Source organism: Heliangelus exortis, chromosome 1, assembly GCF_036169615.1.
Source record: "Heliangelus exortis chromosome 1, bHelExo1.hap1, whole genome shotgun sequence".
Lineage (NCBI taxonomy): Eukaryota > Metazoa > Chordata > Aves > Apodiformes > Trochilidae > Heliangelus > Heliangelus exortis.
This window is the reverse complement of record NC_092422.1, coordinates 78499968-78522684: the sequence shown is the minus strand read 5'-3', so window position 1 is coordinate 78522684 and position 22717 is coordinate 78499968. Positions and strand designations below refer to the sequence as shown.

At 39.4% G+C, this 22717-nt stretch overlaps 2 protein-coding genes and 1 long non-coding RNA gene across 3 annotated transcripts in view; 2 read left to right on the top strand and 1 right to left on the bottom strand.

The window, feature by feature from the left end:
- The window catches only part of APOO (apolipoprotein O), a 32399-nt gene extending 16731 nt beyond the window's left edge, over window positions 1–15668 (top strand). Inside the window, exons 7-9 of the mRNA XM_071750109.1 lie at window positions 3327–3434; window positions 12299–12394; window positions 15356–15668. Of these exons, the coding sequence (XP_071606210.1) occupies window positions 3327–3434; window positions 12299–12367 (177 nt within the window). The 3' untranslated portion in view covers window positions 12368–12394; window positions 15356–15668. The remainder of the gene's footprint in view (window positions 1–3326; window positions 3435–12298; window positions 12395–15355) is intronic.
- The window catches only part of PRDX4 (peroxiredoxin 4), a 127324-nt gene that overhangs the window by 50110 nt on the left and 54497 nt on the right, over window positions 1–22717 (bottom strand). The window lies entirely within an intron of this gene.
- On the top strand, window positions 16874–18745 carry LOC139798926 (uncharacterized). The gene is made up of 2 exons (XR_011727037.1): window positions 16874–17470; window positions 18339–18745. It is a non-coding gene; the product is annotated as an uncharacterized lncRNA (long non-coding RNA).

Here is a 22717-nt window from a genome sequence, read left to right as displayed (position 1 = left end):
AACTATAATACATGAGTTGCTAAGCAAAGTTATAGCAAGAGAGTATGACACGAATACAGGAACTGTGGGTTGAAAAGAAGGAGTTGGGATCACTTGATCCATGTTTGCTGCAAAATGAAATTGCACTATGACTATTTTGTTAACAATATACATCTAGAAAATTCAGCAGATTCTCAGTGTAGTTTCTTGGCATGCATTGTAGATAATTTCTAACCATAATTCTGCTCAATAATCTTGACTCATAACATACGGGATAGTCAGTATTTTATGCTTTTGGTCCTCTGTGGAATTAAAATATGGAATTAAAATACTACATGCACATTAGGCCTTGAGAGACTGCTGATGCTACCCCAGTAGCATCACCCGGTATTGGTGTTCATGGCCTGAGGTCACTTTCAGAGTATTTATTTCAGAGTCCCTATTGAGAACCACTCAGTTTGACTTTTGACTTTTAGTTTCTTAAAATTTTAGCACATGAACATACTTAGGAGTGTTGCACTGAACATAGGTGGTGTTTTAGCACATTGTAATTGAACACAAGCTGGAAATTATCTTCCAGAAATTAAGAGTTCCAGATGACTGGATGGAAAAACTTGTCCCTCTTTGAAAGGAACTCTTTGTATGAATGTTGGAATATATACTTCAAACAGTGGAATGAATTTTTTGTATTATCGTTGTTCCTTTTCCTGGTTGGAACTGCTACTCCCAAGAATAGTGGTGGCAACTACAATGCCCAGCTGCTTGCCCTTCAACTGCTCCATGAGGAGAGGTATAAAACACAAGCCTCATGCATGCCTCTAGCATTGTGTTTAAAAGGGGATGCATTGGGTGGTTATAAAAATTTCTTGGCTTTGTTCCTGTTGACCCTGTATCTTGTGGCTTACAGTCTCTCTAGAGCTGTATTTTTCAGCTGTGACTGTGTGTGGGTCCCAGGCCTTGGGAGGCGTGTAGAGGACTGAAACATTGGTTCCCTGTGGCAGACCAGCCTGTCTGGCTTGCTCTACCTTGTGGTGTAGCTGCTCTCCTCCAGCAGTGTGAAGGGCCAGTTTCTCATTCAGTGTGGTTCATAATTTGCTTGATTGTGTGACTCCTATAATAATACATTTCAGGTTTTACCATTAGGTATTTAGAATGTTTTCCAGTATTTTAAATGGGTGTTTTTAAGTAGGAACAAGAAAGGGCTGGTCGATAATTGTTACTGTTTCTCATTTTATGTTGGTAGCTCTGTCCTCAGTAACATTGCAGGAAAAAATACCCTCTCTCTGTTTCTTTATTGGGGTTATTTGTCAGTGCTGGTAGGTTTGTACAGTTTACACAACTGATCATAGTATCCTTCCAGATGAACTAAAGGCTTCTCAGACTTTCAGAAATATTTTTTTTGAGTCCTTCAGAATGAACACTCCTGATACTGAAAAAGAAGATAACTGTCTATATCTGTAATGTCTGAATTGAGGGATTTTGTAGGTCTAATACATTGATCCCTGGAACAGTTTCTGTATTGTTTTCCAATAACCATCAAATACAGGGAGACTTAGTGCATCATACTGACTTGTTTAAAAATTACAACTGTAATTGTAAAATGCTGTGACAGATATGCTAGGCCTTTGTATTTAAAACAACCTATGTTTTAGATTTAGTTGTGACTCAGAAATGTAGTTGCTTGTTTGGATTTGTTTTCTTGTTTTGTTTTTACTGTTTTCTGGAATAACACCCATGGGGAATCACAGGGACGTGACCAGGGCATGCAGAGATGCACTTAGAAAAGCAAAAGCTTGGAGTTAAAGTTGGCCAGGGGTGTCAAAACTACAAAAAAGGGGTTCTTCAGTTAAAAAAGAGTAATGGGTACAAGTTACTCCTGGGAAGATCCTGATGGGAAATAAGTTTTTCACTCTGAGAACAGACTTTTAATAACTTCTCTAGGGAGATGGTAGATTCCCCAGCACTGGATACTTTAAAGGCTCAGCCTGACAGGGTGCTGGGCCATCTCATCTGAACTGTGTTCCTACCTAGAAAGATTGAAGCAGATGGGTTTCTATGACTCTTTTAATTCTAATTGTTAGATAAACTCTTCTGTAAGATAGCAACATGATCTCTGCCCAGAAGCACATCCCTACCATTGTGGGATGTAACTGGTGTAGTTAATTTAGTTCAGATGAACAAAGAGAAGTGGTTCTTTGCACCATGTGTGCCCAGCAGTAGAGCTCCTTAGCACAGGATGTTGTGAGTACTGAAAATTTGCATTGGACTCAAGGGGAAGTACAGCTTGCTCATAGGAGGGAAATTGGGCATTGTTACACACATAGAAATCATCTCTGGCTCAGGAAATTTGTGAGCAGAACATTGTTGGAGACTGGAAGAAACTTTAATTTCATTCAGAAACTTTTTCAGAAACATCAGAAAACTGTTTCAGAAATGTCATTTATGCTTGCCCTGTTTTCATAGTTCTGATTTTCCAGCTTTGCCTGTTGTGGGAGATAGGGTGATACCTTCATATTTCTTGATTTCATAAGGTGTTTTATTGTTATGTTTTTGTTGGTTTTTTAGTTCAGAAGCTGTCTATTTGAACGAATTGTCCATTTTTACTGTATTTTATTTGTAAGAAAACTGACAGTGATAATGAGTACTGACCTGAGCTTCAAGCTCTAATAATACTCTTGAGTTTTAAAGAATGCTATAAACATTACAGTTCTGTATCATGTATGGGCCATGAGATACTCTTTTGTTAGATTTAGGGTTCTTTCCTGTCACAAAATTACCTGTTGGTGCAATATAGCAAGCACTGTCTTTCCTAGCTGTCTTCTGTATTGAGAGCTCACAGCTGGTTATTCATTGCAGCCATCTATCAGGAAATTAGCTCTTGTAAATAGCATACAAAAAGAAACAAAAGGGTACACTGACTATTCTGTCAAAGCAGTGAAAATATAAAATTACAGCATAGCTACAAAGTAGGGCTGCTTTTTTTTTTTTTTTTTTTGTGAGTGTGTTTGTCTTTGAAATTACTATGGTCAAATTAAAAATTATTTTCTTTTGTTAGTCCTGTTGAATGTCAAATACTAAGAAAACCAGAGTTGTTTCCATACAGCGTCATTCCTCCCATTTTTATACAGATATGATTTCAGGTAGTCTTTAAGCTATTTTTTAGCAAGTTTGCTTTTCTTATTCCTTGTGTAAATTTTTTTTTCGATATGTTTATTAATGCTTTACAACCTGAGCTTGAACAGGAAGCTATTAAAGACCTTGTGTTTTAATACTTCTACTACTTAAGTAAGAAGCAAATACTTCCCAGATTATTAAATGTGTGACTTCTAATATCTTCTGTTTCAAAGGTTGCTGGTACACATTTGTATGACTGGAGTCTTCAGGGATATATTGCTGTAGAATCTCTTTGGAAGGATAATCCTAAGAAAAAGAAGTCTGGGAAGAAAGGTGATAAGGTAAGAAGCCTGATTAAATTGATTTCTAAATTTACCAGTGCAAACTTAGATAAATTCATAACAGTAGTGGTTTTTTTCCCACTCTGACTCAACTTTATTTCTGAAGACAAAAATTTCACTCTATCTTTCTAAGCTGTGGGAAAATATTAAGCTTATTTCAAGTTAAACTTTCAGAAATGTTTGGAATTTTTCTTTAGTATAATCTAATAGGTGTTTAATTGGAAAGTTGGGAATGTTGTGACTGGAATAGAGATTAGGGCTCTTTCAGACTTTATTATTTTAAAAAACAAACTTAAAAAAATATACAATTATTTTGACAAGCTCCCTCTTAGAAATCTGAGAGCATTTTTTTCATTATGTATCAGTTCTTCATAAGAGTGAAAATAGAATCTTGTTTCAAATTCATTCCCTTTTTGTTGTTGTTGTCCTTTGAATGTTCAAGAATATCTGTCCTAGCATGATGATGTAATTGTGTGCTGTTTACAGATTTAGAAATAGGGAAGTAGCTGTGTAAATTAATACTTACAGCCCTATTTTAGGAAACTTCGTTTTAATCAGTTCTCGTCCAGAAGACTGAGTTGCTTTTGAATCTCCTTTGAACCAGGCATCCTGGTGTGGATGCCTGCTTTCTAGATTTCCAATTGCTAAACACTGTACAAGGGGTCAGGCTGCCATTCTATGTGATTTATTTAATAATTTATTTATTTGTTTGCTTCTGTTAGAATAACATTCATCTTTATTTCCTCATCTACAAGTAATTTGTTGTCTCTTACTACAGTTCTCTGTTAAAGCAGAATGTCTTGCCTTATATGATCTGATGATAGAGCAAATGCTAACATAAAGGCTTTGTTTTCCAGAGTTTTGCAAAAACTGAGCTTTTTTTAAAACAGCATTTTAAAATTAATATTGTTAATACAACTAAGCAAATGTCTTCATGCTTATTTTTAGCTTTAGAATGGATCAGCTTTCCTTATTCCTCCTACAGGGCAATTTTCCCTTATCCCCTTACAGAGCATCAGTGATACAGTATGATTTCCTTGCATACTTCACCAGAGAAGGGATGCCTTTTTTCCCAGCACTCATATGGTCTGTACTCATACAGTACCACCATTTCAAGGCATGTGTGCCTTTAGTTAATTTAAATCTCAGTATTTCAGCTTGAGTGCTCTTCCATAGTTGACTTAGAGTCATCAAAGTAGTTGCACTATGTTTAAGTCATATCATTTAAGTGTCCTGGTTAGTCTTTGTATTGGTATTTAACTGTTTGCTTATATGTCTGTGCTTGTTAAAGCAGTCTATATTAAGACTTTATATTAGATTTTATATATATAATGTATGTTTTATTTCTGTAATTCTATAATTTCTGTAAAACCACAGAATGTTTGAGGTTGGAAGGCACCTCTGCAGGTCATCTGGCTCAAGTCCCTGCTCACCTTCATCCAGTTTCCCAAGTCCATGTTCAGACAGCTTTTGAGTATTTCCAAGGACAGAGATAGTCCCTGGGTAACCTGTGCCAGTGCTTGGTCACCCTCACAGTGAAGAAGTGTTTCCTGAGATGGAACCTCCTGTATTTCAGTTTGTCCCCATTGCCTCTGGTCCTGCCACTGTGCACTACTGGAAAGAGCCTGGCTCGGTCCTCTGTGCATTCTCCTGTAAGGCATTTATATACCTTAATAAGACCCCCCCTGAGCCTTCTCCAGGCTGGAAAGTCCAAGCTCTCTCAGCTTCTCCTCATAGGAGAGATGCTCCAGTCCCTCCATCATCTTTGTGGTCTGTTGCTGGACTTAATCCAGTTTGTGCACGTCTCAGACTGGGGAACCCAGGACTGCACGTTACTCATTGCACTTCATCTTTGTGTGTAGAGTTGGTTAAACAATACACAACTGTAGTCAGTGGTAGAATTTGGGTTTTGTATATTTGTTTCCTTTTTAAAATCGCTATATGTGTGACTGGGTTGTGATGTCCCATAGAGCAGTACACAGTGATATCATTATGTTAGAGCCATCATTCATAAATACTTCCCTGAAAAAAAATTGGAAATAAGATTCTATTTTGCTGCTTAAAATGCATTTTGAATTCTCCAAAATGCTACTGGGTTTCAAAGTACGTGCAGGGTGATTGATTGATGGCACTATTTGAAGATTAGCACTGACTTGTGAAAAATGGAATGGATCACTACATTATGTAATGTCTTGGTCATAATTTATAACCTTCTGGAGTTAAGTATCATGATGGTGTTTTGGTTTGGTTTGGTTTTTTTCTACTAGGTGTTTCTGTTAGCCCACAGAAGCAAACCCTCTTTGTAGTTTTACCTCTCTGATAAAGATAAGCAAACTGACTTGAAGGAAATATATGTAGAGGGCTCTGTGAAGCAGAGTGCAACAGATGGGAGACCTGTGCAAATTGATTAAATCTGTGCCAGGGAGAGCCTGTGAGGCTTTGGGGAATTTTTTTAACTGCTACTTAAATAAACAGAAGTTCGTGTGTGTAATGTAAAGCTTCTGTGGTTTAGTCCACTTTTAAACTCGCTGCATCTTTAATTCTTTAAGCAACTCTATGCTTGTTCTGTTGATATAAATTGCTTCCTTAGTTGCAGACTGCCTTCGATCTCTTACTTTATTTTTTTCATGGAGCCTGGCAAAACTTAACAGGTGATTTGATCCTGCAGAAAGTCTTGATATTTCACTGTGGGCCTTCTGGTGGAGCCATAAGTTAGAACTGGTAACAGTTCATAATGAGTTGACAATGGTCCATGCCTTCTGGATTGTTGTAAACCAAAAGTCCTATCTGACCAAAGACATGATATTTGCAACCCAGTAGCCTAAGACTGAAGGGGCATAGCCACTTAGAAAAAGATGTTTTTGAGGGGCAATTGCACTTGAATGACTGCAGGTATGGGACTGAGTTTCCTAGCTTAGGTTTAGGTGTGGAACTAGTTCCAGACAAGCTGGATTGGAGAAATGTTCTTGTTTCCTCTGATTTTCTGAGTCTTACAAGAGTGGAGACTTTAATCAATGGACATTCATTCTGTACTGGCTTTAGGTGCTTCAGAAACTGCAGTTGTATGTAGCTCTTTGAACAAACAGAGGTTAGTTAATCATACTGTACCTTTCATAAAACAAAGCCTGTCAAAAATTATCTCAAAAAAATAGGCAACATTAAAATATCTCAGAAAGACAAACTGACAGTATCAGTAAAAATTAGCTGAGCTTTTTATTTTATTGTGTCCCAGGCTTTCAAAAGGAAACATGTAGTTGTTATTGGAAGGCAAAAACTTTTGAAGCTTTCATCTTATTGTAAGGCTTATTCAAGCACTTGCCACTTCAGCAGAAAAACAAAGGACATGTGAAATTGCAGAGACCACTAAACAAACACACTTCTTTCTCTTCCTCCTTGCAGAATCTTTAATCGAACCCCTTAGTTACCAAAACATGTTATTTGTACAAAGGAGTGAAATGTCATTGAATTGTTTCCTCCTGAAGTTCACCTAATTGATTAGATGTTGTTAGTGTTAACTATTGACATTCAGTTTCATGGATCAGGCAAGATACAAAGGTCCTGTGACTCAAAGGAAGAAGCACTGCACACTTGAAATTGCCTGCATTTCAGATGTTCAGTGATCTCTTAGCACTGGAGTACAAAGCTTTGTTGTTTCTTTGTCCTCTGAAGTTGTTAAAGAGAGCATGTTGTCTCCCTGGTATCTGGAGAAGCTGAACAGCAGTTGGAAAAAATTATTTGCTGTCCAAGTCACTAGAATGTGGACTGGGAAGTATTTCTCATGGGAGGGAGACTGCTTTTGGTCTGCATTGGTCAAGCAATATAAAATACATGGCTGAGAATTTGAAGGGGGATAAGTGTGGGCTTGGGTTTTATTGGTGGTTTGTTTTTTTTTTTTATTGTTGCTGTTTTGATTTAATTGGTATGGGGATTTTTTTAATATGGTGTTGTGATGATCAGTTAGGGGTTGTTCTGTCATAGGTCATAATGAAAGCCTCCACCTTTTTTTAAACATATAAGCACTGGTATGTCCCCAACTTGAGGTGAAATCTACTCTAGAAAAACCTGTTCAGTCTGTCTCTAATACTGTGTGCTTATACTAGTGCAAAAAAGTACTTTTTTGCTCATACCAATGATTTGATCCCCCAAAGCAGTATCAACTTTTCTAGCAAAAGAAACTCTGTTCTGCTGCATTTTTACTGGAGCTTTTACTGATACAGAAGTGTGATAGAAGAAAATGCATGTTTCTAACTATGATGTACTAAAATTGGCAAAGAATTCTAAGATACATTCTGGGACTTCTGTCTTAATTTGACAGCACTGTGAAAGAATTGGGTTGTTTTGTATATTAATTTCTTAGTGTTGTACGAAGCAGCTAGATTCCTTGACTAGGGAGGGCAAATAGGAATGTTATTCTTGAGCTGTTGTTACAGCAGATGTAACCCATTTAATCAAGCTAAGCCAGAACAAAAGATGTTGTTTTTTGTTTTTGTGACATTCACTCTAGCATTTTCCTGTTGCTACACAAAGGATTCTTGCAAATAGTCAAGCAGTATATGGGTGGCTCTTCTTGGCTTGTGTTAATTTGTTACATTGCTCATAATTTTTCTGATGGTCATAGGTACTACAGCTGTGCATAACTTCATGTTTGTGCAGGAATATGTCATTAAAATAGATGTGGTATGTTAATTTTCTGAAGGTTTTATGAAACAAAAACCTGTGCCAAATTGAGGTCATATCAACTGAAATCAAAGTTCTGCCAAGAAAGATGAAATTCCAAGACCTTCTGCTGCTGCATTTAAAAACACTGTGGCTAGAGGCCCTCCACAGAGCAAGTCTGGTATCCTGAAGCTGCATTGTTGAGCCAGCTTTTCAGGGTGTCAGTCCTCAGCTAAAACTACTCAAGTACCTTAAGTGAAAGTCAGTGTTCACACTTTTGATTTCTGGGAGGATGAAGCACTTCCTGATAAGGAGCAGCAGGAGTAGTTATTCTTCTTCTGTATACCTTGTCTTCATATGAAGTGGACAAGTTTTCTACTTCTTTCCCCAGGGAGAGGAGGTGGTTGAAGAGATGTAGCCATCTTGATGTGGGGAGCAGGAATATTTTAAGGGCTTTATCTTTTGAAAATCTTTGCTTACTTGAGAGATTTTTACTCACAAGAAGTAATTCCACAAAAATCAGGGGAATTAGTCTTAACATTTGTTATCACATTGTGAATACTTAGGGGAAGAGACAGTGAAATGGAAGATGTGTCCCTCAAGCCATGTTTATCTTAAACTTGGTTTGAAAAAGTGTATGGCAGTGTATGGCTGGCTTTGTGCTGGTTTTTAGAATGTTGCATCTGAAACCCTCTTCAGGGGTTAAACCCTTAGGGAGCATCAAGCTCTTATAACTGGGCTTTTGCAGTTGTGAAGGCTAATACCCCACATTGCCCTCAGCTAGTCCTTGCAAGTAATACAATACCAATAATATAATCATTCCTGCAACGTCCCCCTTTTCTACATTGCTTATACACATTTTGCTTTCCAGTGCCTACAAAAGTGTTGAACTACCTGAAATGTTAGGCTAGTGAAATGCAGCTCATGAACAGACAAGTAACTTTGGTTGTCTAAACTAAAAGATAAACATCTACTTCTGACAGGAAATCCTGTTCCCTGCCATACACTCTCCTTTTATTGCTTGGTAGTAGAACAACAATAGAGTAAAACTTGTATAAATCATTACTTCTTTTGGACTGGATCCTTAGTTTGGACTGTGGTGAATATAAATATGTTAGAGGTGGGAAAGAAAGAAGCTAATATACAAAAGTTGAGCTTTTTAGAGCAACTCAAGATTAATGTTTTTTAAAGTGCTTCATATTTCTGAGAGTTGAGGTTAAACTCAGCCAAAACAAAGATGGAGAATAAGTTACTGATTGACTGGAGATTTTATTATTGTTACCCTCCTGGGTAAATAAGGTAAGCCACTCATGTTCTCTTTGTCCTAAGCAATGCATTGCAAAAAAAGAGGACATAAGAAAAGGTAAATTATTAATCTATGAGCCAAGATGAGCTTTTGGTTTTCTTTTACAGATTTTGTTTTGCACTTTTTTTTTTCTGGTGGCCAGACTCTACCTTTCAGGAGTTTTCCATAAGCATAAGAGGTGTGTGTGTGTGTGTGTGTGTGTGTGTGTGTGTGTGTGTGTGTGTGTGTGTGTGTGTGTGTGTGTGTGTGTGTACCTACCTTTGGAGTTATAATTTCTTAGGCTAGGTGCCAGTTTAAGGGGCCTGGCCATCTGCAAGATTTTTTCAGAGGGAATGACAGGAATGAACTTCTCCATCAGACTGTGCTGTAAGATGAGAAAAAGGCCACCTCACATTTGTTTTTTACATTAGGCTAGGTTGCTTTTGAGCATTTTTCTTTGGATGGAAGGAGAATTTTTACAGAAATCATTGGTGTTGGGTTTTTTTGGTCTTTTTAAAGTTTGTCATTTCATACTGAGGTCTCAGTGTACCTCTGTTAGATACTGTGAGCTAAGGTAGTCTGTCTTTTAATCACTCATGTACTGAAATGTTATAAAAAGTATTGTGTACAGTTCCCTTATTTCCAGTTTTCTTTCAATTTCAGATAATGATTTTAAAATTTTTTTAATCCCATGGAATCCCAATGTATTGAACAGTTCACTAATGAATATGTTGTGGAGATTTCTTATCAGTCACCTCTTGGCTGAAATATTCAGATGTGTAAGAATGCTGCAAGGTCTTTCCCCTTCTTCTGGGGGATAGAGCTCTGATGCCTTAACTCCTCTGGCCACCCAGATACATTATGGAATGGTTATATTGAGCTAGAAGGTGGAAAGACCATCTTGAATGTGTGTCTGCTTCTAATTATGAGCAGGCATTATGGCCCAAAGGGGGTCTGTCTTCTGGGCCATTGACCTAAACACATTTTTTGCATCTGATCTGGTTTTGAGTGTGACTGCAGGACTTTGATGCTTTGTTATAAAATTATGTGTGTTTATTTCTTGTGCCAGCTCAAAGGGCATCCTTTTCTGATACATTATTTCTTGTTCAGTTGCACTCAGGTTTACTAGTTGGATAGTGGGCACATACAGTGGGTGGAGTGAAATGAATTTGCTAATTCAGCAAATGAGTGAGTGTGAGAAATGACAGTTTAGTAGTGGATTGGCTTGAATTAAATAACTCTGGCTTGATAGATAGAGTGACAGCAAGCGCTGGGGTGAGATGTACTGAACTCACAAAAACAGAGGACAATGAGCAAGATACCACTTTTCCTGTATGTTTTTGTGTGTGTTGTTTTGGTTTTTTCCCCCCTCTTAAATACAAAAAAGATACTACCTAAATGGGATTTGCTTTTTACAAGTTAAAACAAGCAAATGGAAAAATCTAAAACCCAGTGAACAACTTATTTCTGGTTCATTTGTTCAGGATTGAGTAATCCCTGAGATGAGGCATTGTGAGTCAGATTATTCATTATAGATTGTAGTAAAATGTCGTAATTTACAAGTTCCTGTACAGGAAAATTACGGAGTAGATCATTATTTTGAACTGGGTGTGGTTTGTGGATGTGATTTCCTATACTACGAAATGTCCAGGGTAGTGATCAAAACAAAATGCTTTTCTAAAAGAATTACCTGTTTAGTCTTGCTAGGCATATTTTGAATAAGAAATTTAAGAATTATCTTTGTGATTGAATCTTGATGTACTGAGTCCAGACCTCTAGCACAGCATATACAAGATCTCATAGACCCAGTGTCCTATTTATAGTGCTCAGTTTGTGCAAGGACATAAGTTTGACCCATCCTGTGAAATGTTTGTTTTCCAGTCTCTGTCTCCTTTTGTTACATTTTCCATCATATTTAAGTCATGCTGGTAAAAATATCACTATAGAATAAAAATAAAATACCGTTTAACTTTTTTAACGTGGGGCTTAAGAATAATTGATGCTGGGTGCAACTTCTGATGGTTTCATCCAACCCTCTGTTCAAAACTGAGGCAGCTTTGAGGTTGGGTTTGGTGGCTCAGGCCTTGTGCAGTCAAGCAGTGAGTATTTCCAAGAATGGAGATGCAAAAAGTTCACTGGAAAACCTGCTGCACTGCTTCATCAGTGGTGTGTGATATATTATTCCCCCCCATGCTCTTCTCCCTTAGATCTAATAGAAATTTGCCATGAGCTTGTGTCCTTTTGGTGTGAACCTCTGAGAAGGGCCTAGCTCTTCCAAATATATAAATGCCCATTAAGGAACCATGAGTAGCAATTAGATTCCCCTTTTGTCTGGTCTGCTCCAGGCTGAACAGACCCACATCTCTCATCTCCTATGTCATGTGGTTCAGTCCCCTAGCCATGCGTGGCCCTTTGAGTGTTTTTTTAATTAATATCTATTTAAAACTATAATCAAATGCCTGTTTGTTATAGCATGCTTGGCAAACAGATAGACCAGACGCTCTAACAAGCCTCTCTTCGTTCTTTGATTTCTCTCACTTATTTTGGGGAAAGTGTGAGAACACTCTCTCAAAGCATATGTACTAAAAGAGACCTATTGTATAAATCCACTCAGAATTCAGAGATGCAAAATAGCAGCCATTCTGTGGGAATTCATCCTCTGTTATTAGTGCAAGCAAAATGAGTCAATTAAAACATTTCTGTTGAACTACTTGTTCTTTCAAATCCTCTAATTGCTCAGCTAACTACAGGAAGATGAAAATCTATAAACCGTTTAGGGAGAAGATCAAATTTGAGTATATTATACTGAATTAGTCTAATAAGCCTTGATTTTGCAAGAGGTTTTTATTTCAGCTGTTCTGGCAGAAACATTAATCACGGATTGCCACAATTGAAATTTTCTGTATGTTTTTTCCTCCTCAAGAGTGATGCAGATGATAACAATCCCTTGGAAATCCATGCTACTTCAAATGAAGAGCGAGCTCGAAAGTAGACCACCAGGTCACTTGGCATCAAACAGGTAAAGACTGATAACAGTATGTGGCTACAGCAACAAAATAACCTGGAAAAGCTGAATATTTGCAAGTTTGACTTGGTTTTTTTCATATTGATGAACAAAGAGGGGCAGAGAAGTAAATTATTAACCTGAACATTTGTCAAGAGTATGCATTCTCCTTGACGCTATTCAGCTTATCTAAACTTTTTTCCTTTAGAGTGTAGCAAGTAAATGTGTGTCTCCTCCAAGGATTCTAAGTTAATTTAGCAAGGCCTTGTTAATGTACCAGTGGTTGTTTGAATGTTTGGGTTTTTTTCCTTGTTTTCTTATCCTTTTTGCTCCCCCTTCCAAAAATCTTTTTGCTGCCTTTGTCACCTATGCAGGTGTGAAAGTGGGGAAACAAACTTCTTCCCTACTGACGTGTTTTTCTCTTAAAGATTTGTCAGTAGCAGGGCAAAGAGCTATCTTACAGTCTGTAACAGTCCACCCTGTGCTTGACCTTTCATATGATGCCCCTCCCTAATGAGACATGCCTCATCAGCTGGAAACCAATGACAGAGGAAATGCAGGCAGCATTTCACAATTTTCTGAGCCAGAAACTTGAGTTGAAATGCCAGTTCTGTTTCTGACATGGCCACTGGACTGCTTTCTAAATTCAAGAAAGTCCCGTGATTGTTACAGTTTCTAGAAAAGCAAAACAAAAAACCTCCTCAGTTTTTTCAAAGATGGTTCACTTTTGTAGGACAAAAAGCTCTGTATTTCAGCCTTAATATTACTAATGATAATGTAATTGGACATAATTTTAGTACAAAATATCAGATAATATCTTCTCTGGCATCAGCTGATAACGGGCGTATGTTCTGAACGTGTTTTCTAATTGCTTGTCTTTGCCCTGTATTATTTTCACATTTTGCTAAAGACTTATTTTTAACTAGAAAGTGATCCTTGCAAATGTAAGGACTCCACGATATTTTTGTATGCAGTGTTCCACTCATCACTAAAATCTCTTTTTTCCTAACTGCCAACTGTGTAAATAGAGTCCATATTTAGAAAACTGCACCAATTTTTTCTTTCATGCATCATTACCTGTCACAAATGTTTGCAGATGTGATGGAGCACACACATCTGCTGAGCAACAGTGTTCCACTGTTACAAAGTCATGTTTAAAAGCAAAATCAGTTTCTAATGTTCTGTTTCCCTTAATGTATTTTAATTGCTATAGCTAATAGGATAAAAAGGTAGTTGTCTGGCTAATTTATTGAGTACATTAGTTTTTCCTTTAGATTTATGAATATAAAGCCTGTAAGAATATTTCCAGCTATTGTATAAAATAGCCATGTAAAATAAAAATTGGGAAGAACATATTTGTTTGGGGTTTTTTGAGGAAGAAAAGCTTCTCTGAAATTCACTAGAATTTTAAGCTTATTGTGAACCAGGACAGAGCTACTTAATGATAAAAAGCACAGAAAATCGATCTTTTGTTTATGTATGTGGAACACCGTACAAATACCAAGGTTCAGTACAAACAGAAACCCATAAATAGCTTTTATTTGCTTTTAGCATTTCTTACTATGTCAAAGTAATTTCTGGAAGGTCTTTACTCACTGTTTGAAACACTAGTGCTTTTTGCTGAAGGTGTATTTTCTTTCAAGAGGGGGTTGGTGGAAGGAAAGGAACAAAAGCTGTCAGGAGGGCATATATGAAAGTTAGTATCTGTTTGTCCTCAGGATTTTAATCATAAATATGCTCATGCTATGTAAATGAGTTTTGAGGAAAACCTCACTGGCAGCTGCTGTCTCAGATGTTCTGCTGTTTTTCTTGTTAAAGAGTTTAGCTGATTGCTTAGGTTGCTTAAAGTACCTGGCTGCTGCTGGTTTTGAAATATCCTTGTTTTGTCACATTTCTGGAGGAGATAGATAAATGAAACATAAGATTTTTGAGATAGAGCAACTAAATGGTGAAAGTTCAGTATCAATTTTCAGCTGGTCTGCGGGGGTGGCAATTTGTGACTTTTGCTTGAAATCAAATCCAGTTATTTAACTCCATACCTAAGTCCAGATGTTTTGTTGGATTTGAGTGATCCCAAAGGTTGGAGAACACTGCTGTGACTTTTGAAAAGACATTTATTTATTCTGAATTAGATCAGTCCTGAAAGTCTTGCTGTATTTTCAACGGTTGGCAATGTTCCTTGTTGAATCTGGTTACTAAAATAAATACCATCTCATTTTCCTCATAAAGATTTCCCACAGCATGAGTCTCTGAATTGTGAACGGTCAGCCAAGGACAAAATCACTTTGGGTTGGAGACTGTAACATATTTCTCCATTCCAAAAAACCACGGCATTGCTCCTTCTTTATTATAGTATGTTTGTCATCAATATTTATGTGCAAACTAGGGCTCAAACCACATCCCATCATGGGAGAAGCAAGCTTTAATTTTATACAGCTGTTGTGCTGAAGAGTTGCATGGAAGTGCTGTGGCTTTGTGTTTTTCCACGAAGACAATTTATCTCATTTTCACCCTGTTGGGGTTTCATATTTCTGTAATTCCATTTCTTTGAGTTATATTACTCTAGCTTTATACCAGAGTGAGTGAGATTCAGAAGAAATACACTTGATGGGGATTAAAAAGAATTCTTTATGAGAAAGTTGGTTTGTTGCATAAGATTCCCATTGGCGTTTTGTTGCTGTAAAGAATTCTTTCTCTTTTATGTTTGCATACACCTCCACTGTAGGAACTGAGTTCTCTAGAGCAGACATGATCATTGCTGATGTAATGGCAGTAATACGAAAATTTGACTCTCTTTACTAGAAATCAGCTGGAACGGAAAATTTTCTTTGATGTGGCAAATTGATCAAAATCTATTTGAAGAACAAAGTTTTAATTGCACTTTAACAATAGAGAGAGAAGGCCTATGGCATTTAATTCTGCTTTCTCTGTCTCTCCCTCATCCCCTTATCCTCTGTCCCCTTTCCTTGGTTACAGGTGAACAAAAAATACAGTTATGTGCAACAAGTAACCGAGAAAAAGAGGAAAACTATTGGAATCCATTTTGATTTTGAACGTGACTAATCTGCCTTCTGCCTCAGAGAAGACTGACAGTGTCCTGCTTGGGCATCTGGTATGGAATCTGTGAAAGGACACTACATATTTTGGGTCAGTCTTGAGATCTGCAGTAGGACTCAAGTCTGCCCATGCTTGTCCCATTGCAGGATCAGAATCACAAGTTAGCAAGTCTCAAAATCCTTCAGTCTCTTGTTATTATTTATATATAAAATAAAATTCCAGTTACACAGAATGGTCCTGTTTTTTCCCTCCTCCTGTCTTCTTTAAGCTCATGTGTGTGACATGCACAGTCAATGGAAGGTTCTCGAGATGCTGTTGACAATGCCTGTATTTTTTAACAGTGAGGAAAAGCTTAAAGTAGCATGATGTTTTGGCTAACATTAGCTAATAGAATTAGGAATGAGAACAATTACAATGACTCTTGTGTTTTGTCTGAGTCTCCCCCCTTCTTTCTATACAAATCTTCTGCTTCATCAGTGCCAGCAGGAGGTATATAATGAAGCATCTGTGAGTTCCTGTCTATTAGATGGATGGGAATGGAGCTGTTGGTGTTTGTTCTTTTTGCTTGAATGCACAGCTCAATGGGAACCAGAAAGTTATGGTGGTGGGAACCAGCTATAGAATAACTTGGCTGTTTCCTTATTTCCAGCCATGGGGAGGGGGGGGAAGTGAAATGAAGGGAAATACAAAAGGATTTCCAGCATTTTTAAATCTTTGCACAATAAAACCCTTTAATAATTTGTGGCCATTTCCATGAGTCTGTTTTTTGGGGCATGATTCTTCACAAGTTTCTGTACTCTTAAGTAACTCGGGGCATTTAAAGCTGTGTTGATAAATCTTAAATGCTTCTAAATTAATCAGTGAATATGAGGAATGGGGGAAGGATGGAGTTAAGTGTGTACTTGTATTATACATTAACTTTCTGAAAAGAACAGTGAAGAAAATACAAAGTTGGATTCTAAATGCTTTTAAACATCTTTGTTATTACTTTGTTAGATATTCCAGCTGAGTGTATTCCACAAACTAGAAGAGAAAAACAAACAGATGTTGGCAATGCAAATACCAGTCTGTGTGGGCATTATAATACGGGCCAACTTTTTTTCAGTGCAGGCATAATAAAGCATGTGATTGCCTCAGGCAGAAGAACAGTATCTCCCAACACATTAAGTGCATGTTTTTATGATTGTTTAGCCTGGTAAAGATGGATTTTAATTTAGCAAAGGGAGCAGAGTTCTTGCGTGGGGTTTGGGGGGTGGGTGGGTGTTTTTGTTTTTTACTTTAAATTCACCAACATGGTTCAAACAGGCTTGGGAGGATCAAAGTAGTGTTTTTGTCAATAGTGGAAAGGAAACTTGGGAAATATTGGTCATTCCTGTAACTGCTCTGTTACACTGCTCATGCAGCATAGATTTGTTTCTTCCCTTCACTTATGCATGCTCATATCCTTGAGAAAATTATTGAGTTAGGAATACAGCTTTAGATGCCTGTATTTTTTGCAGTAATACTTGGCATGTGCCATATTGACATTTAAGAACATGATTACTTTGTAAGTCTGGTATTTTCACTCCTAGACTCCACCAAGATGTGCTTCCCTTACTCTTCTTTTTGTTGCAGTTTTTAGCTGTTCTGTTTCTCTTCACTGCCTGTGAGAACAAAGTGAGATTTTTGATGTCCAGTCTGTTTCCTTAACTAATGTTCCTTCAAACACAACAGCTTTTAGTCTTTATTTGTTTACACATGTGTGTTTGTGCACGTTTAAATAATCCTGGGTTAAATAAGTATCAGTTTGCTTAAATGATTTTTACTTGATCATATCTTCATACTGCATATTTACACTGCTGCTTAAAAGTGTCCCAGATAATAGACAGCAGAACAGAATGCTTTTATCTAGCAGGAAATGACTGCCCTCGAGCACCTGCATAGACACATGATGAGAAGAGATGGTGCCAAAGTGTGAGCAACTGAAATCTGAAATCCTTCCCTTGTGTCTTCCGTTTTTTACAAGCAGAGGAAATTAAAGAAGACTTCATGGTGGTAAGAGTGCAAGAGATCATAAACATTCAGCTCACATGGCACAGACATTCCTAATGAGGAACAGGAGAGCAGTTAACCACTGTTCATATGTCTATGTGAATATAGGCATACACAGATGAATGGAACTAATTTGTGCATGCATGTGTTGTCTTTTGACAGACTTTGCCTGTGGGTATTACAACATAAGCTAAAAACTGTGTATTCCCCACCCAAGTGTCACATCAACAGTTTGGTCATCCTTCCACTTCAAGTCTTTCAGCTTGGTGACCAGAGTCTGTTCTTATCTCAGCATCCTCGGCCATAGTGCCCATCAGCGGATAATGTTTGGACCAGGTTGCAGTGCTCTCCCTTAAAAACACCATCTTTAATCTGTGAAAGTGAAAATTGTAGAACTGGAGATTATCAGGCTGGCCTATGCCGCCCTCAGTGCTGGGATTACAGTTCCTGTAGATAGTGTGCTGTGAGAGGGCGTGGGCTCAAGCTGCACCAGGGGAGGTTTAGGTTGGATATCGGGAACCACTTCCTCATGGAAAGGGTGATCAGGCAGTGGAATGGACTGCCCAGGGAAGTCATGGAGTCACCATCCACAGAGATTTTTTAAGGGGAGATTGGATGTGGCACTAGATGTAGCTATGGTATAGCTGATGGGGTGGTGTTAGGTCATGGGCTGGACTTGATGATCTCAGAGGTCTTTTCCAGCCACAATGATTCTGTGATTCTGTGAGTGACAGTGGACAGCATAGCCTTTACTTTTGCTAGAGAGAGCATCACAAACCTGAAGTAATCTTAGCCTGGGTAAATATTCACAGTCTTAGGGCCTTGAATAAAACCACAGTATTTTGCCACAAGTGTTAATACAAAAATCTAGGTTAGATTCCGTGCTCGAACTACTGAAGGCCCTAAACACAGTCTTCTTAGCAGAGGTTATAACCAAGGTGTTTTGGAGCATTCTCCAGTGGATATGTCACCTCCAAAGAGCTCTGAAGCTGCAGTGCCATGAAGAGCAAGTTTGATGTGGAGAGAATCCTCTTTTAACCTAGGGAAAAGAAGACCCTGGGAGCTGAAGGTGCTGGCCACTGCTCTGTTGATTAGCCCTGACAAAAAAATTTTCTGTCTTAAGTACATTTGCTTCAGAACAAACATGAGCACCTGTTGCATGCATTTCTTATTCCCTTTTTTTGTTTTGTTTTGTAAAGTTTATTTCCGTACCTTTACATAAATCCCAGACTCATTTGCAAAGCCAGATATATCATAATAAACTGCTCTTGACAAGGAGGGCTTTGGCTCTTGAGGTGTGCTGGGGTCACCTGCCTAACTTCCTGCTGGACCTTCCTGGATGTAGCATCTCAAAGCAGGGTTTGCAGTTGCACCTGGATGGCCTGGCAGCCAGCTAGCTCAGCCCCCCTGGAGTGGTGTTGACAGGTACAAAAGCTTCTTGTTTACAAGGAAAACCTTTGATAACGGTAACCTAACTACAAAGCAGAAAAAAAAAAAAGTTTATGTAGCAACGCTCTGACCTCCTAAGCCTGGATCATGAGCTGATTCTGTTATTTTTTCGCTGTGTGTGGTTCTTAAATTGACTGGAGCTGACAGCTTTCTCAAGGTTTCTGGAAGCAATGCTGGCATATTGATACAATAGTGTTTTCTTCTGGTTTATGTCAGTGCGAAGTACATTACTCTGGTTAAATACTGAGGTCTGATGTGGACTTTCACCTTATCTTTCAGTTTGTGCATTCCACCAGAACCAATGTTCTCACAGCTATGTTTTCAAGCTGGTGTTCCTGGTGGCCATGGCATTGGTGTTAAAAGCTGGAGAAATCAAAGAAGGAGGGTTCAAGATGTCTCACAGCTGGTTGGTTGCCTCTAAAAATACCTTTCTGCATGGGAAATGGAGCTACACTGCCTGCCTACCAGACTCTTGACCTTTTTTTTTTTTTTTTTTTTTTTTTTTTTAAGTGAGGGGGGAGAGGGCAAGGGGGCTGGTGATGTTGTTTAAATGTCTACTAACATGTTAAGCCACTCGGTCACACTGACCACATCTGTCTGTGGATGTGGTGCTTCAGAGTCACCAGGCACAGTTACTGAACCATGATCCCATTATTGGTAAACTTTGCTGGATCTTCTGGACAGAGAAAAATGGATCCCAGGTGACTTTTGATATTCTGTGCCATTCCTGGACTTGCATGAGCTGAGCTATGCTGAGACTCACTATCCCAGAGGCTTTGTGACTGCCATGAAAACAGCAGTGAGGGCAACGGGACCACTTGGTCAGGGAACTTCTTGTTTATAGTGTGAAAATAAACCTGCATAAAACTCGGGAATTTAATTTGATGGGGGCTAAAGCTAAAGGATGTGCTTTACATGTAGTCCGAGTGTCCATATCTTTTTCAGTAATAGTCACCTGAAATTCTCACTCAAGATGACCCATGAAGTAACAAGATGGGCCACTTGCTACCCACTTTCTGTCAGAGAGACAGACACGGTGTCTGGAAGGGCGTTGCTGCTGCCCTTTCCCACTGGGGCGCATCAGCCTGCCCGAGGAAGGTGCTGTGCAGCCCTCAGACTGCTGTGCAGTGAGCAGCGAGGGCTGTGGCTGAGCACCTTGCCTGGCCTCAGCCTGCATTTTGAGGTAGTAGTGAGATCAGCAGTGGCCTGCATGAAGAGAAGAATCACCTCAAGAGAGGAACTTAATCGGCAGAGGAACTTCCTCGGGCTGTTACAGTGTGAAGGCTACAGGACCGTACCACCTGAAATCTTTTCTACATCTGGCGACCTGCTGTATCCTAGTTACCCAAGGAGTCTTAGCCTGAAGTACCTTCACTTAACTCCAGGGTGCAGCACTCTTGCCTTCCAAGCAGTCATCTGTTTATTTGAACTGAGATGGAGCCGCATGCAGCCCTTGGCCGGGGGTGCTGAGGTGCCCTGTGAGTCCCCAGTGCCCCCACTCTGCAGGCAGCTGGGTCGAGAGACAAAGAGGTGGAAGGAAGGATGCCCAAAGAAAGCCAGAGGTATGCGGTGATGGTGCCTCCGTGCCAGCTCATGGCATTACCTGGGGGGTGTAGAAAAAGTGCTCTCATTTTCCCAGCGATGCAGAGGGTGGCAGAGCATGAAGCCAGAAGAGTCTTTGTGGCTGGGTGCACGCACCAGGTGAGGATCATCTGTGGAGGCAGGCACCTGTGGAGGCAGTGCTCACCAACAATTTTAGCTCCCTTTTTTTGTTGTTGTTAAAAGTTACGTACAGAAACACGCAGAGTCAGTGTAAAGTGAAAGAAAAAGGATTCTTCCCTTCCCCCCATCGTCTGCCCTAGATTAAGTTCACAAACGTCCTCTCTGTAAGTCTAGCAAGCTCCAGACTCACTTCCTTTTGTAAGGAGACCTGAAAGAGCCATTTCCTGTTCGTACAGTGCTCTTGTATGTGCCCACTAAGTGCTCATTCACGCTGTGAATCATGAAGGTAACCTTGGTTCAGAGCACGGCACCAAATACTTTGGCATTGTACCAAAAATAAGAGTTTAGTTATTCAACACTGCCTGCTGAAGTCATCTCTGCACGTACTGAGGAGCTGCACGGGCGGGGATTTTGATCTAACTTAAAAGCATTGTTTACAAATAGCCTGCTCTAGAGCAGGCTGGTGAAAGCACCGAAGCCAGCCTGAAGGAATATGTTTACTATTGTGTGCCGGGTTTGACACATTTTCCATATCCTGCCAGAGATGAGGAATGGCATCGGGAGCTGCAGTGAGTCAGCCTCGGCCCCGGCCCGGTGCCACGTACGGTGCTTACGCAGCGGCCTTGCCAGCGAGCTTGGGCTGGCTCAGGGCTTGGCCTGACCTGGTCATCCACTAAACTGGAAGGTGATGGAGAAAACTCAGCTGCTACCAGCAGCAGAGGATTTATTTTCCTGCTTGTGGTTTAGTGGGAGGTCAGTGAGGCGCAGTCTGTTGTCTTTGTCCTTTCTGTGCTTGCCTCCAGGTTCATCTGACAATAAAAAAAGATGAGCTGTTACTGATTGATGGAAGAAGGAAAAGTGTGTCTGCTTGGCTCTCCCTCATCTCTGCCAAAAGAGAGAGCCAAGTCATACATAATGTTGAAGTTCTCTGCCATTTAGCAGCTTTTGCACAGCATCCAACTGTACAAGGACATGTCCCTGGGGCCAGATGACCTTTGGCTGTACTTTGGCCTTGATGGAGTAAGAACTGTACAGTCTCTCCTTGTACAAGAGGGCAAAATACACAGATGCTAAAATCAGCAGCCTTGTTTTGACAGAGAAGAAAAAAGTAAAGGGGAAGAAGTCTTAAATGGTGGGGGGAAAAAAGTTACTCAGTGTAAATCTAAGCGCATCCTCTTTTTCTGGCATGACCCCTCCCAGCCTCTTTAAAATGGAAGATATATACTAGTTCTTTTTTAGCATTGTTGCTTTCATGCTATTTCCTTATTTGTAGATTATGTTAGCCTGCAAAGGAGACTCTTGTTTGAGGAATGGTAGAGGAGCTGTGGAGTAAAAAGACCTTCAGCCCCGTGACTCACACTCAAAAGTAACAGAACTATGGAGCAAAAGACTGAAGTGAGTTCAGGTTCTTGGTGAGTAAGCTAAGGTGTAACACAGATGCACAGAACTTGTCACATAGCTCAAGCCACGAGTCTCTGAGCGAAGAACATGCTGTTGCTCAGAGCCTGATTTTCACCCTGGAAGGTGTTAACTATCAAGAACATGTAAGCTCATAGCCATCAATCATAAGAAAAATCATAACCATTAAGGAGGTGTGAAGTGGTAATTTTAACTGGTAAACATGCGGGATTTCCTGTATGTTTGTATTTTCTATGCATAGTGAAAGGCATGAGGAGAACAGTTTTATTTGCAGCTGAATTTTCTTTTCTTCCCCCGTGGCTGAAAAGCACAGGAGAGCTCAACATCATCCCTCCCAGCTGGAAAAGAGGGATGCTTTCTGTCCCCATCTGTGGTTCCGCAGGCAGAAGATGCTGTGATGTTTCCATACCTGATCACTGACTTAGTTCTCTGCACCAACTTATTTTCTCTCACCTTTCTCCTCTTGCTGCCTTTGTGACTTCTTTCTCTGGTGGCCTTTCCCAGCTTTGCCTGGAGCACCTCCCCAGCCCAGGGGACAAACCGATGTCTTCCCAACATTCTTCTCTTGCCTCAGTGATTTTCTCAAGACATTCTGACACCTCATCCCCTCTGCTTTCAAGGTTTCTCATTTATGGATTCCTCTAACTTCTCATATATGGC